The sequence below is a fragment of the Bufo gargarizans genome, chromosome 8 (assembly GCF_014858855.1).
Source record: "Bufo gargarizans isolate SCDJY-AF-19 chromosome 8, ASM1485885v1, whole genome shotgun sequence".
NCBI classification, from domain to species: domain Eukaryota; kingdom Metazoa; phylum Chordata; class Amphibia; order Anura; family Bufonidae; genus Bufo; species Bufo gargarizans.
This window is the reverse complement of record NC_058087.1, coordinates 58,417,746-58,433,369: the sequence shown is the minus strand read 5'-3', so window position 1 is coordinate 58,433,369 and position 15,624 is coordinate 58,417,746. Positions and strand designations below refer to the sequence as shown.

Here is a 15,624-nt window from a genome sequence, read left to right as displayed (position 1 = left end):
AATACAATTGCGAAAGTAGCCTTAATTGGCTGTCTGTGTAAAGGAGAAGAGGACAGATCCACCACAGCAAGAGGCACTCGCTCCATTCTGGCCAAAACATGAGGATACTGAATAGAAGACCCTCACTATTAACTGCTTATAGGATGTAGGAAAATAGTTTTCTTTTATATCCTATTACGAAAAGCAATGCGTGATTTTCTTATCCTGTATACCCCCTTAACCTACCCTGATCTATAATTCATGGGATGTTATTCTGATGTCTGCAGTGAAGAACAATGACTTGTGTGAACTCCTTAGTACATTGCTCTCTGTCTTGTGCTTTCATTATTTTGCTTCCTGTAATGCACTGTTTAGTTCTTGTTTTCCCTCTGTATTGACTCCCCTCTGTAGATATACGTGCACAGCCAGCCATGCATATAACAAAGCGGATTCTGTTTACCTTACTGGTAACGTTCGGTCTCCCTTCCTCCTGTCCATTTCTCTCTGGGGAACAGGGTACCAGCGAAAATTCAATTTCCAATTAAATCCACCGTAAGTCATGTCTGAACCGGCCATATACTCAAATGTGTCATCGCTTATTACATCGATTATTGGACAAACCACCGTTTTCCTGGAGATAAAAATATGAAACAGAGCAAAACAAGTCTGAACTTCCTACACGTGCACATTACTGCGGGCTCCGACGACTCGCATGCTTGCAAATCATAGTAATTACCTCTGGATTATTCATGGCTTTCAGTTATGTTATCCATTATTTTTATTTGTGTTATTTGTATTCATTTCTGCCAGGCTATCAACCAAGTCTGACTGCAAGAATTCAACCCCTAGTCCAGTAAGCGCATGTTCACACAGGCAGGTTTTGACTTCTTTTCTCACAGCAAAAAAATACACCATTTAAATGGTATTTCAAGAAAGCGCATTCAAGTTTTATTATGCTATTTTCTAGCTTACTTTCTGAGACAATTTCTCATGGTTTTCTGTGCTTGAAGCCATGGAATAGGAACCCTCATTTCCATAGGATGGAAATCTGCCCTGGTCATGTGACAACCACACAGGTAGATCTTTCAGTATCAAAGTTTTCTCTTGTAATAAGTTGTGCACTGACGATAATTACATTTTTTGATCCTTTGGAAGTAAAAAAAAAAAATGAGGATGTCTATTCACTGACAGCAAGGAATGGGAAGTATTTTTACACAAAGTAGAATTCAAATATGCATACGTTTTTAATTTTCTTTTGCTTGATTTATTTATATTTATAAGCTTTAAAACTTTATTTTACGAGACTCCATCCAAGGTCCAAAATTGTGAGATGAGAAATGTCACAATATTTTAAGTCAGGGTTATGTTTTTGTGCTCAAAATCCCCTAAACAGTCATTTAGGTAAGTGACAAAATTCTGATAGCCTGCAGCTGCCACTAGAGGGCGCTCAGGAGCTTGATGAAGACACCCTTTCACTGCAGTTCTAGCACTGAATAGGTCCTCGCTGCTCTATACTTCCCGATTTCTGCTCGACACCGACACCCAGTATTTGGCCCTGGATACCCTGCTTAGTCATTTGCTGGCTGAGATGGAGCACCATTGGCGGTGATTGGCTGAGCAGGAATTCCAAGCCATTTCCTATGTGTGGAGTCTGGACCAGGTAGTGGAGAATGGAGAAGCAACAGAATGGCAGAGGAGGGAGAACATTGAGGGTGAGTAATGATTTATAATTTTTTTAGTTCATCTCTTTTTGGCCTTTTTTTTTTAAAATAATTTTATCTCCCTGGAAAACCTATTTGAGTTTAGTAGGAGCAAGGATTTGAAGTGGTGAAAACAAAGCAAAAATTTCAAGCCATTTTGAATAATATATTAATATTACATTATTATTATTTTTAATACGGCCATGTATATATAGTGCTGTTGTTAGATCTATAATGTCTTGGCAGCCACACAGATTCTGAATATTGAGTATCCCCCAGTCTTATCTTCTACTGATGGAGCTGGTTTTATCCATCACCCTAGGCTGGTTACAGTGGTTTGACTATAATGTGTAGGCAGCGCGCTTCAAGGCATTACTGAACCGGAGATTTATTGACCAGGATACTACACAAAAGCAGATACATTTTTGGGATATAGGAATACTTCTTGCATATTTCTCACAGGCTTTCTAAGAAACTAACTCTATTGTGCCTGTATTATGGAAATTAGACGGTAAGCTCCATTAGTGCAAGGCCGGATATGAATGAATACATTGTACAGTGCTGTAGGATGAGTCAATGCAGTTAGCATAAAACATGCAAATAACTGTTTTCCACTGGAGAGAATGAGATAACTTCCTGTGACATCTGTATTGTAATCTACTGCTTGCACAACAAATTCTGCTTCACCAGTAAAGTGTGTTTAAATGGATGTTTCACAGGTAACCTTCAGCATCGTAGAAAACGGAAGAATTGCCATATTCACATCTAAAACCTTAGGCTCTGTGCACATCTGTGTCGGAGGCTCAACTGCAGAATAATTTATATGTGGTGGAAAGAATAACATCATACAGTGTTATTTATAGTGGTGAAACAATGGACACCATGATGACGGATCCAGGCCAACTCTATTATAAGTGCAATACCCCAGATAGGATATCTGCAAACTGTTCGGTTTGTAATGCTAGCTATGTTTTTCTATGTCATACACTGTTAAACCAGCAGATGGGGTATGGGTGGCACTGGGAATGGAGCTAACCACCCCCTTTCCCCCACACCTTGATAGGAGTGGGATTGTCCTACTTCCTGTCAGGAGAGAGAGCTAGCTAGGCTAGTGAGGACACAGGGAGAATGTCCATCAGCTCCTGCTCTGTAGGGCCTTAGGACCAGAAATCATCTCGTCTGTAGGAACGTTAGTGAGACGGACAGGTCCGAGGGCTGCAGAAACCCATCAAGGCTATGGCATTCCAGACATCAGAGTAACCAGCTACTGCAGCATTACAGACACTGCTGCAAGGTGGGGAAGAACAAGTCAAGACACTCGTCACCATAACCCAATTCAGGCAAACCTGGATACCTGCACTACGTAGTGGGCACCAACAGCCACAGGTAACAGTTTATAGCCAAAGTAAAGGGGAATCAGGAGAAGAAGAGAGACTTTGTCAGCTAGCATACCCTAAGTGCCATCAATTGCCCTCTAACCATCCACCATACCTCATCATCTAGTGACAGAGACTGCACAGTCTACTTAATATTGCTGGATATACCTCAAGTTATCCTTTGCATTCCATAAATAAAGCTGTTTGACATCCTCTTATGTCTGCCTGATTTCTTCTCCCCTTTTCTCTGCACTGAACCCCAGGGATCAACGACCTGAGGGAGTACACCATAACACAACATCTTTTCAGGGCCACTTCCACCCTTTGCACTGGCTCTTCAGGGCTCACTGCACAAGCCAATGGGCTAAGTTGGCCTCTGCTTGTGTTTGTTAAGTGATGTATCGGTAACAATTTTAATTACATTTTTATGAAGAAAAATGAAATGTATAATGCAGATATAAACCTAGCCTACAGCAGAGTAGCTTGTGGGTGCCCCTCCCCCATACGATTCAGCAGCCGGAACCCAAGAACCGCCAGCCCCCTTAAGCTATGCCTCTTCTTATAGGTACCAAAGTGGCTGCTCCAAACGCACAAAAAACACAGAGGAGTCTGATTTTGATGAGTCTACATTTCCAATACAGCTGGAGTTTGTATAAAGTATCTGAATTAAAAACTGAATAATGCCACAATAATGTAAGCAGAATTACTAAGAGAATCATTTAAAAAAAATGACAAACCCTTTAAATGCAATTCTTTTATATACTTTCTGTAATGGATTTGCGTGGTAGGGAATACAAATCTGTGCCTCCTCTGCACCCCATCAGCAGTTTACAGCTAATCTATAGAGAGTACTGTACAATATGCGGAAAGAAAATCATCTACGAACAGCAACTTAAAATGTGCCAACAGGTTTCAGAGTTAGTTTTCGGAGTGCATTTCTAAGCATAGGCTTTTTCCTGTTCCAGAGGGATTAAGGTTTAGCAGTGTCGGACTGGGGTGCCTAGGACCCACCAGAGGTGCCCACCCTATAGCTACATGGAAATATTAGGGTATGTCCACATAGGACATAAAGGCTGCAGATTTGTGGCAGACAGTCCACAGTGTTTACATACCAGCAAAGTGGACATGATTTTAAGAAATCTCATCCACGTACTTGGAATAAAATTTACAGCATAAATTGGACTGTGGTGTTTTTAGGGTGTTATTTTTTTTTGCGGCTGCAGATTTATATGTGGACGATCCCCCAGCTGTTTTTTTTTTTGCAGTTTAGCACATACTGTAGAAACATTGCACCAAACTGTACTGTGCATTTCCACACCAATATTGTAGCCTATCAATGCTGATCATGGGGGTCCTAACTCCAGGTCCCCCACTAATCATCACAGTGAAAGGAGCTCCTCATTCCTGCAAGTCATGCAACCCGTTTTCTTGTTTAAGCAAACACAATGGCTCCTCCATAAGACGGCCGTGCCGAAACACTGCATCATGTTTAAGTGAAAAAGCACAGATACAGCCATATGTACACTGAAGATGGGGATGCAGAACTCAAAGGAGACCTATTTTCTATTCAGTGTGATGATCAAACATTTGTGGCCTTAATTCCAGTGGGAATTAATATGTTGTGCAGGCAGTAAGATGATAAGTTGAGGGACATAGAAATGTACAGGAATCAGGAAAGCTGGAGACATTGCAGTCCTATGTAATGCCACAGGTAACACAGTGATAACTCTCTGAGTACAGATAACGCACAAGGATTGCTCCATAATACACATAATGTACCTGCCGGGCTGAAAACTCACTTCGAGGGTAGGGCCCCCTGTCACTGGGGCTAGAGCTTCATATACAATAAGGGTCTCATTGAAGGAAGGAAGGGGTCAGCAGGTCCTCAAATGATATCTGCCTGGATCCTATTACTGCTAGTGTGCTAAATTAGTCCTGTGACCCGCTGTCTGAGACTACAGATGTAGCAGGGTTAACATTCAAACTCCTAACTCAAATTTCTTAACTCATTGTGTTATCTTGAAATAAAAGCATTTGAAAAGCTTAACGCATTTCGTTTAGATAACACATCTCATAAAGCATAAGTGTTAACTCTACTACATCTGTAGCTTTACCTCGCTTTATCCCCACTCCATCTTTGAGCTCTCAATGAGCAGAGAAAGATAGGGAGCACACACATACTGAATATATAGTTGCTTATTATCAGCAAGTATACCTCCATACCAAAGCTCTACTTTGAATTTAACAAAGTTTTACTAGATGAAATCAAGATATACAAACCTCTCTTCTTTTATTCTAGCTAGTAGAGGTTCTAACCATCCAAATGTGCATTCACAATGAGCATCAAGGAAAGTTATCACTTGGCCCCTTGAAATATTTGCTCCTCTAAGGCGTGCTCGTATCAGTCCCGACCTCTGTTCCATCCGCAAAATTTTGACTGGTACTTCCAATTGCTTGACATAATTTTCCAATGGAGTCTTCAGAAATTCTATGAAGGAAAAGAAACTTAAATATGTTAATAATCTCAACCTCACAATTGACCATGAGTTCCAGAGGTCCACATGTAGTAAATGCGCATCCTAGTGATGCTACTTTGGAGACCTGGAGGTTTGCCCTGAGCCATGTGGGGTGGCGGCTGGGGGGTATATGCAATTTTGGGTTGTATCATCTGTTTTGAGATTTGGACCAATTTTTGTCTCTTCAAATAGAATTTACTCCTTATCTGACACTTGTGATGCATTCTGAACAGACACGTCAAAAAGATATAACCCATCCAAAAGAAGACAAAATTTTGATGCCTGAATAATGATGATTGTTTTTCACACCAATGGAGTGACAAATTAGTTTAATGTTACAACCAATACCTCGTTCGCTTGCATCGTCGACCAAAATGATTTCTGATAATAGATGGTGCGGTGATCGGTTGATGACACTGTGGACGGTCCGTAGCAGAGTGCTCCAGGCCTCATTGTGGAATACTATTACTATGCTTGTGTTGGGAAGTTCATCTGGATAAATTTTGGTCTTGCATCTAGAAAAAAAACATATTAAATAAATATAAAATTGTCTTTCACAGATTGTACTACAGATCTAGCAGGTGTTAAAGTAATTTCAGGTTCTTTAACACACAAGCTTTTCACACTTACCATCTTTACCCCTCAGGCCACCCTGATCCTCTCCCTTGCCCAGCGCTGAATTGTGCAGGGCAAGGGATTTTTGTTTATATTATTACACTGCTAGGTGGAGGCTTCCTCCTAGCACTGTTCCCGGTGACGTCACCAGCTCTGATGGGCTGGGTTTTGAGCTGCCATAGCCGCTTTAAAGGCTAAGGCAGCGCTAAAGCCCACCCATTAGTGCTGGTGATGCTCCGATGCTCATATCAGGGGGGTAGAGATGGCCTTGCGGTTCTCCCGCTGGTCGTTTCGCGCCGAACATGCGAACATATGTCCGCCGGCGCCATATTATTTTGCATTTCGCCCAACTTTGACCAATGAGACACACATCAGGTGGGACAGGACAGCCAATTGAGACATTTCAGCACATAGACACCACCCACCCTAAAACAGAACCCGATCTGGCAACCTTTTTACATTCTGTGTTTTGCCAGTGTAGGTAGAGGTTGCTTTGTGGAGCAGGGACAGACTGTTAGGGACACCAAACACTAGCTAATAGGGCCACAAAATAGGTATAGGTGTGCTATCGATAGGTGTGATATACTGAGGGGTAGTAATGGACACGATCGTACGAACGCATTGAAATGTTCGTGAACCACAAGTTTGCAGCGGGCCCCATTCACTTTAATGGCAGGCGAACCTGAAAAACCTCCAGGTCATATTTGCTGCCACTAAATACTTACTAGAAGTGCACAAATAGTCCCACAACATGGACAGTGACATACTAGAGGGGGATCAATGACAAAAATTCCCACAAAAAAATATGTATTTTAATCAGGGGCCATTTTTATGCGTCTTAAAGGGAAATTCTCAAAAATGTGCCCTGCTGGAGCATAGAAAATTTTTATTTTAGGCCACGGGAGTACTGTCCCTAAAAATTAGGCATTTACAGTACTTGACATCAAAGAACAAGTGATTATGTGGCTGGAGGTACATTATGCAGTCAATGGATAAAAATTTTACTGTAGCACACTGGAGTACAGGCCCCAAACAGTAGGCATTCACAGAACAGAAAAGATCAAGTGATTATAGGGCTGGAGGTACATTAGGCGGTCACCGTATAACAATTTTACTGCAGGCCAGTGGACTACAGGCCCCAAACATTAGGCATTCACCGTACAGAAAATATCAAGTGATTATGTGGCTGGAGGTATATTAGACGGTCATTGGATAACAATTTTACTGCAGGCCATTGGAGTACAGGCCCAAAATCTATGCATTGACTGTACAGAAAACATCAAGTGATTATGTGGCTGGAGGTATATTAGACGGTCATTGGATATCAATTTTACTGCAGGCCAGTGGAGTACAGGCCCCAAACATTAGGCATTCACCGGACAGAAAACATCAAGTGGCTATGTGGCTGGAGGTATATTAGACAGTCATTGGATAACAATTTTACTGCAGGCCAGTGGAGTACAGGCCCCAAACATTAGGCATTCACCGTACAGAAAAGAACAAGTGATTATATGGCTAGAGGTACATTAGGCGGTCACCGTATAACAATTTTACTGTTGACCACTTAGGTTACAGGCCCCAAAAATTATGCATTCACCGTACATAAACGATCAAGTGATTATGTGGCTGGAGGTATATTAGATAAAGATTTTACTGTAGTCCAGTACAAATACATGTCAAATACATATGTTTAAAAGAACTAAAAATATAAAATTGGATTAAAAACATGGCTAACGAAATCCACCCTATTGAATAAGCCCCAAATGATAATAGGTTAAAATTCGATAACATGTGGTCGTCACAGGTGTTGAATTCCTCTGAGGCCCCAACAATTAGGCATTCAGCGTACAGAAAAGATCAAGTGATTATGTGGCTAGAGATATATTAGACGGTCATTGGATATCAATTTTACTGCAGGCCAGTGAATTACAGGCCCCAAACATTAGGCATTCAAGGACAGAAAAGGTCTTTTATGCCCCTGTATTTACATATGACAGGGACCATTCTTTGTTCTTAGTGGTGGCGGATATGTGTGGGCTGGCATGAGGAAATTCAATTAAACGTGGTCGTCACAGGTGTTTAATTCCTCTAAGATTCATGCCTCATTAATTTTTAGAAATGTGAGGTAGTCCATACTGTCGTGAGCTAGGTGAGTGCGCTTATTGGTCACGATCCCCCCTGCTGCGCTGAACGTCCTTTCGGACAGGACACTCGATGAGGGGCAAGCCAAGAAGTCCATGGCAAATTGTGCTAGCTCTGGCCACAGGTCAAGTCTGCACACCCAGTAGTCCACGGGCTCCTTACTTCTCAGAGCGTCCACATCGGCCGTTAACTCAATGAAGTCGGACACCTGTTGGTCTAGGCGTTCCCTGAGGCTGGATCCGGAGGGCGGCTGTCGATGGGTTGGCTTCAAGAATAATCTCATATCCGAAGTGAGCAACACATCTTCAAACCGCCCTCTTCTTGCAGGCACGGTAGGATTGGTACCTACACCTGTTTCGCTGTGCGTGGAAATTTCTCTGCCAGTGCCCGCAACAGCAGAATGCAGGATCTCTCACAGCAAGGCCTGGAAATGCTGCATTCTGATAGCTCTCTGTGATGCTGGTAACATGTCCACCATTTTGTGTTTGTTCCGGGGATCTAAGTACGTTGCCACCCAGTACTTGTCCTTGCCCTTTATGCTTTTTATACGGGGGACCCTCTTTAAAAACACTGGAGTATGAAGGCCCCCATTTGCACTAAATTGGAAGCAGTGGAGCGCCCTGGCTCCTGCTCATCGCCCAGGAGAATTGTCACAGCTGAGGATGGGGGAAATCCTCAGCCGTGCGGTGGACGGAAGATGTCCAGTCGCTACTCGCCAGGAACACAGAATTAGGGAGCAGGTCACCTCCTGTTGCGTCCCTAACGCTGACCCTGTCTCCTACCTGCATGGGCCGACCTTGATGGTAGGAGGACCCATGCGCAGGAACCTTGGAGCCCTGACTTATCCTCCGTCCGGTCCCTGGGCTAAGGAGCAGGGTAAGACAACCCACTCCTCCTAAGAACGGAGGAGCTGGAGTCTCACTGGCCAAGCAGCATGAAGATGGGGGTACAGAAACAGGACTATGGATAAGACAGGTGAACCCCAACATTTCCACACATACCTGTCTCAGCCTAGCTGACTGGAACCCGTGCAAACGCTGTCCACACAAACAAAGGTAAACAGCACACACATGAAGACACACAGGGACCAGGACATCCATAGCTGCACAAAAAGCAAAGACACAGGACATCAACAACAAATCACGCAATAATAACATATGACCGGAAGGGTGGCCCTTGCACGGAGATAGAAATCACAGGAGGCTGCTACAGCAAAGCATGACTGAAGCAACCTCCTGAGCCATGCCAAAGACAGAAGCTATATAGGCCTAAGTGGCCACACCCACCGGTCGTGACACACCCAGTGACAACACACACACTGGGAAGAGAGTTAACCCTTCCAGCACCACAGGAAAGGGAAAACACCAACTTAAAGGAACCGTGTCCAAACACAACAAACACACTGTGGTTGTTACCGCTGGCAACGACATGGGTGGCAACCGTGTCCTGGGAGTCAGCCCAAAGGCCGGGACACTGCCACCACATGTACACATCACCAAACGTTGCCACGAGCAACCACATTGCAGGAAAGGTGTCAGTGCACACCACACAATACCCAGAGTGCACACAGACAAACCTCGGTGCATCCATACACGCATACAGACTCCAAAGGGACCGCACACACACACACCTGTTGTCCGCGGCAACCGCACCTGAGACAAGAAACATCATGCCTCAAGCTGCGGTTGAAACAACAACCCAAACCGCGGGCAACAGTATGCGGCTCCCAAGGAGTCACGGCCAAAACCGTGGCCGTGACAAGAATGTAGTCCTCAGTCTCCTCCCCCCAGCCACGGACAACACCAGGGATACCCAAAAAGTTTAAAGTCCCCCTCAAAGCCTGCTCTTCTTGCTCCTCCTTCTTTCCCAGCAACAACTCTCCTCTGACTCCTCTTCATACTCCTTTTGACTTGTCTCAGATGGAGTAGCCCCCCCCTGGGAATTCATTCAGCATTGCAACTTCCTCATCTTCCAGCACCTGCTCCTCGACAGCTTGATCAATGACATGACGCAATGCACGCTCCAGAAAGAAGATGTAAGGTACGATGTTACTGATGGTGCCCTGGCTGCGTCTGACCAGTTTGGTGATCTCATCAAATGGCTGCAGAAGTCTGCATGCGTCGTGCATGAGCAGCCACTGTCGCGGTGAAAAGAAACCAAGCTCCCCAGAACCTGTCCTGCTGCAGACTTCGGACAAGTAGTCGTTAACGTTGCTGCTGGAGTAGCCTATCAAGCATATACAAGTTGGAGTTATAGCGCATCGGGCTGTCACAGATCAGACGTCTGACGGGCAGGTGGTGTCGCCGCTGAACTTCAGCAAGGCGAGCCATGGCCGTGTAAGATCTAAAATGACCAGAGATTTTCCTGGCCTGCCGCAAGACGTCCAGGACCCTGGGGTATTTGGTAACGAATCACTGCATGACTAAGTTCAGGACGTGTGCCATGCACGGCACGTGTGTCATTTTGCCCTGTTGCAGCGCGCTCAGCAGATTGGCACCGTTGTCGCACACCACTTTACCAACTGTCAAATTGAGCGGGGTTAGCCACTGATTGGCCTGTGACCACAGAGCTGAAAGCAGTGCAGAACCGAGGCAGGCAGAAAAAGAGGTAGGCCTGCATACAATCCGTGGCAGTAACAAATCCACACGGGTGCCATGGGTTGCATGCATGACAGCCGTCAGAATGTTCACCCAGTGGGCAATAAAAGTGATGTACCTTCCGTGCCCATGTTTGCTAGACCAGATACATTTGCAGTCTGCTTTTTGCCTCCTATGCACTGCAAGTTCTGCCTGCTTCTCCTCCTTCTACCCCCTATCTGCTGCTCTGTCTCTCCCTCTGAACTCCCCTCCTCTTCCTCTCTTGTGGGCACCCACCTGACATCCATCAACACGTCATCATCGTCACCTTCACCACCACTGACATTAGAGATCTTCAAAGTAAGCAGCAACAGCGTTGACCTCAGTCCTTGGGCTGATCTGGGTACTGTCGTCAGACCGCTGGGTGGCGGCCGTTGCAACCTCCTCTTCCTTATCCAATGCCAAGAATGGCTGCGCATTGGTATGGTCTGAGAATGGATGGAAAAATAATTCCTCTAAGGCTAGTTTCACACTAGCGTTCGGCTGTCCGCTCGTGAGCTCCGTTTGAAGGGGCTCACGAGCGGACCCGAACGCTTCCGTCCAGCCCTTATGCAGTCTGAATGGATGCGGATCCGCTCAGACTGCATCAGTCTGGCGGCGTTCAGCCTCCGCTCCGCTCAGCAGACGGACACCTGAACGCTGCTTGCAGCGTTCGGGTGTCCGCCTGGCCATGCGGAGGCGTGCGGATCCGTCCAGACTTACAATGTAATTCAATGGGGACGGATCCGTTTGAAGATGCCACAATATGGCTCAATCTTCAAGCGGATCCGTCCCCCATTGACTTTCAATGTAAAAGTCTGGACGGATCCGCTTGGGCTAATTTTTTTTGCCAATATAATGCAGACGGATCCTTTCTGAACGGAGCCTCCGTCTGCATTATTATGATCGGATCCGTTCAGAACGGATCCGATCGAACGCTAGTGTGAAAGTAGCCTTACTCGTCTGGAGGGGCTATGGTGGTGGTAGTGTCTTTGGGTGCACACAGCAGAAAGTGAAGAGAGTGCAGATACAGAGGATGAGATGGGTGCAGAAGCGGAAGGCTGAGTGAGCCACTCAACCAACTCTGGGGCGTCCTTTGATGTAATCGCACGCACCTTCTCCAACTTCCCACTTAGGCTCCGGCCTGGTGCATCTGCCGACCCCTTCCACCCCTGCGGAATGGCCTGCCTCTTCCTCTGCCTGTCATTTTTAAAATGACCCTGTGACAAAGTCCCTATAAAAGAGCAGTATTTGTGGAAGCAGGTATATCGCAGGTGGAAGCCGGTATATCAATCCTCTATATCAGTATTTTGTGGAAACAGGTATATAGAACCCCTTAATGAGTATTTGCTGGAAGCTGGTATATAAAACCCCTTTATCAATATTTGGTGGAAGCTGGTGTATCGCAGGCCTCAATCAATATTTAGTGGAAGCCGGTGTATCAATCCCCTTTATCAGTATTTTTTGGAAACCGATATATAGAACCCCTTAATGAGTATTTGCTGGAAACAGGCATATCAAACCCCTTAATCAATATTTGGTGGTAGCTGGTGTATCGCAGGCCTCAATCTATATTCGGTGGAAGCCGATATATGAATATCCTCTATCAGTATTTTGTGGAAACAGGTATATAGAATCCCTTAATGAGTATTTGCAGGAGAAATATCAAACCCCTTAATCAATATTTGGTGGAAGGCGGTGTATCGCAGTCCTCAATCAATATTTTATGGAAGCCAGTGTATCACACCCCTCAATCAGTATTTTGTGGAAGCAAATAAATCAAACCCCTTAATCAGTATTTTGTGGAAGCAGGTATATCGCACCCCTTAATCATTTTTTTGGGGGGAAACAGGTATATCTCACCAGTTGCAATTATTTATTCCATTAGCGTTTGTCCCTATGTATAGCTGCGGTATCTCAGCAGAACGCACACAATTGTTGCACAATACAAATGCACTATAATATACTTTCTATGTTAGTAGGTATATTATAGGTATATCACACCCCTCAATCATTTTTTTTTTTAGGGAAACAGGTATATCACACCAGTTGCAATTAGTTATTCCAATAGCATTTGTCCCTCTATCTAGCTGCAGTATCTGAGCAGAACCGCACACAACTGCTGCACAATACAAATGCACTATAATATACTTTCTATGTTAGAAGGTATATTAAAGGTATATCAATCATTTTATTTTTGGGGGGGGGGGGCAACAGGTATATCACACCAGTTGCAATTAGTTATTCCAATAACGTTTGTCCCTCCATCCAGCTGCAGTATCGCAGCAGAACCGCACACAACTGCTGCACAATACAAATGCACTATAACATACTTTCTATGTTAGAAAGTATATTATAAGTATATCACACCCCTCAGTATGTCACACCTATCAGTAGCACACCTATACCAGTCCTTAAAAGAACTTTTGTGGCCATATTAGCTATCATTTGCTATCCCTAACAGTCTGTCCCTGCTCCACACAGCACCCTCTCCCTACACTGGCAAAAAACAGAATGTAAAATGGCTACCAGATCGGGTTTATTTATAGAATAGCGGGTTGTGTCCATTTACTGAAACGTCTCAATTGGCTGTCCTGTCCCACCTGATTGATGTGTCATGGGTCAAAGTTTGGCATAATGCAAAATAATATGGCGCCGGCGGAAATCACCATATGTTTGCATGTTCGACGAACCGCGAACGAGCAATGTTCGCCTTGAAACGACCGCCGGGCAAGCCAGAAGGCCATCTCTACTGCGGAGTATGATATACTTATAATATACTTTCTAACATAGAAAGTATATTATAGTGCATTTGTATTGTGCTGCAGTTGTGTGTAGTTCTGCTGCGATACCGCAGCTATATAGAGGGACAAAGGCTATTGGAGTAACTAATTGCAACTGGTGTAATATACCTCTTGCCCCCCAAAAAACTGATTGAGGGGTGTGATATACCTATAATATACTTTCTAACATAGAAAGTACATAGTGCATTTGTATTGTGCAGCAGTTGTGTGCGGTTCTTCTGTGATACCCCATGTATATAGAGGGACAAGCTCTATTGGAACAACTATTTGCAACAGGTGTGATATACCTGTTGCCCCCCAAAAAACTGATTGAGGGGTGGAATATACCTGCTTCCACAAAACACTAATTAAGCGGTTTGATATACCTGCTTTCACAAAATACTGATTGAGTGGTGTGATATACCTGCTTCCACCAAATATTGATTAAGGCATGCGATATACCTACTTCAACAAACTACTGATTGAAGCATGCGATATACCTGCTTCCACAAAATACTGATTAGGGGATTTTTATATACCTGCTTCCACAAAATGCTGATTGAGGGGTGCGATATACCTGCTTCCACCAAATATAGATTAATAGTTTTTAAATGCCTGCTTCTACAAAATACAGATTGAGGGGTGCGATATACGTGTTTCCACAAAATGCAGATTAAGGTGTTTTTATATACCTGCTTCCACAAAATACTGATTAAGGGGATTAATATACCTGTTTCCACCAAATATTGATTGAGGCCTGCGATACACCTGCTTCCACAAAATACTGATTAAGTTGTTTTTATATAACTGCTACCACAAAATACTGATTGAGGCCTGCGAGATGCCTGCTTCCACAAAATACTGATTGAGGGGTGCGATATACCTGCTTCCACCAAATATTGATTAAGGGGTTCTATATAACTCCTTCCACAAAATACTGATTGAGGGGTGCGATATGCCTGCTTCCAAAAAATACAGATTGAGGGGTGCGATATACCTACTTTCACCAAATATTGATTGAGGCCTGCGATACACCTGCTTCCACCAAATATTAATTGAGGCATGCGATATACCTGCTTCCACAAACTACTGATTAAAGCATGCGATATACCTGCTTCCACAAACTACTGATTGAAGCATGCAATATACTTGCTTCCACAGAATACTGATTAGGGGATTTTTATATACCTGCTTCCACCAAATACTGATTGAGGTCTACGATATACCTGCTTCCACAAATTACTGCTCTTCTCTAGGGACTTTGGCACAAGGTCATTTTAAAAATGACAGACAGAGGAATAGGCAGGCTGTTCCGCAGGGGTGGTAAGGGTCGGGCAGGTGCACCAGGCCGGAGCCTAAGGAGGAAGTTGGAGAAGGTGCAAGCGATTAAGTCAAAGGATGCACCAGAGTTGGTTGAGTGGCTCACTCAGCCTTCCGTTTCTGCACCCTTCTCATCCTCTGTATATGCACCTTCCTAACTTTCTGCTGTGAGCACCCCCAAAGACACCACCACCACCATTGCCCCTCCAATCAAGTCAGAGGAATTATGTTCCCATCCATTTCCAGACCTTACCGATGTGCATCCATTCTTGGCAGCGGATGAGAAAGAGGAAGTAGCAATGGCTGCCAACCAGCGGTTTGATGACAGTACCCAGATCAGCCCAAAGAGGGTGGTCCCCGTTGTTGCTGCCTAACTTGAGATCTCTGATGTCAGTGGTGGTGAAGGTGATGCTGATGACGTGTCGATGGGCGTCACGTGGATGCCCACAAGAGAGGAAGAGGCGGGGAGTTCAGAGGGAGAGACGGAGCATCAGATAGGGAGGAGAAGGAGGAGAAGCAGGCAGAACTCGCAGTGCACTGGAGGCAAAAAGCAAACTGCAAATGTATCTGGAGCGAGT

General features: G+C 44.5%; 1 protein-coding gene across 1 annotated transcript in view; it reads right to left on the bottom strand.

Annotated features, from left to right (window-relative positions):
• Positions 1–15,624, bottom strand: part of GALNT13 (polypeptide N-acetylgalactosaminyltransferase 13) — a 351,020-nt gene that overhangs the window by 98,043 nt on the left and 237,353 nt on the right. Inside the window, exons 3-5 of the mRNA XM_044303635.1 lie at positions 5,920–6,086; positions 5,336–5,543; positions 440–610 (exon numbers count right to left, since the gene is read on the bottom strand). Of these exons, the coding sequence (XP_044159570.1) occupies positions 440–610; positions 5,336–5,543; positions 5,920–6,086 (546 nt within the window). The remainder of the gene's footprint in view (positions 1–439; positions 611–5,335; positions 5,544–5,919; positions 6,087–15,624) is intronic.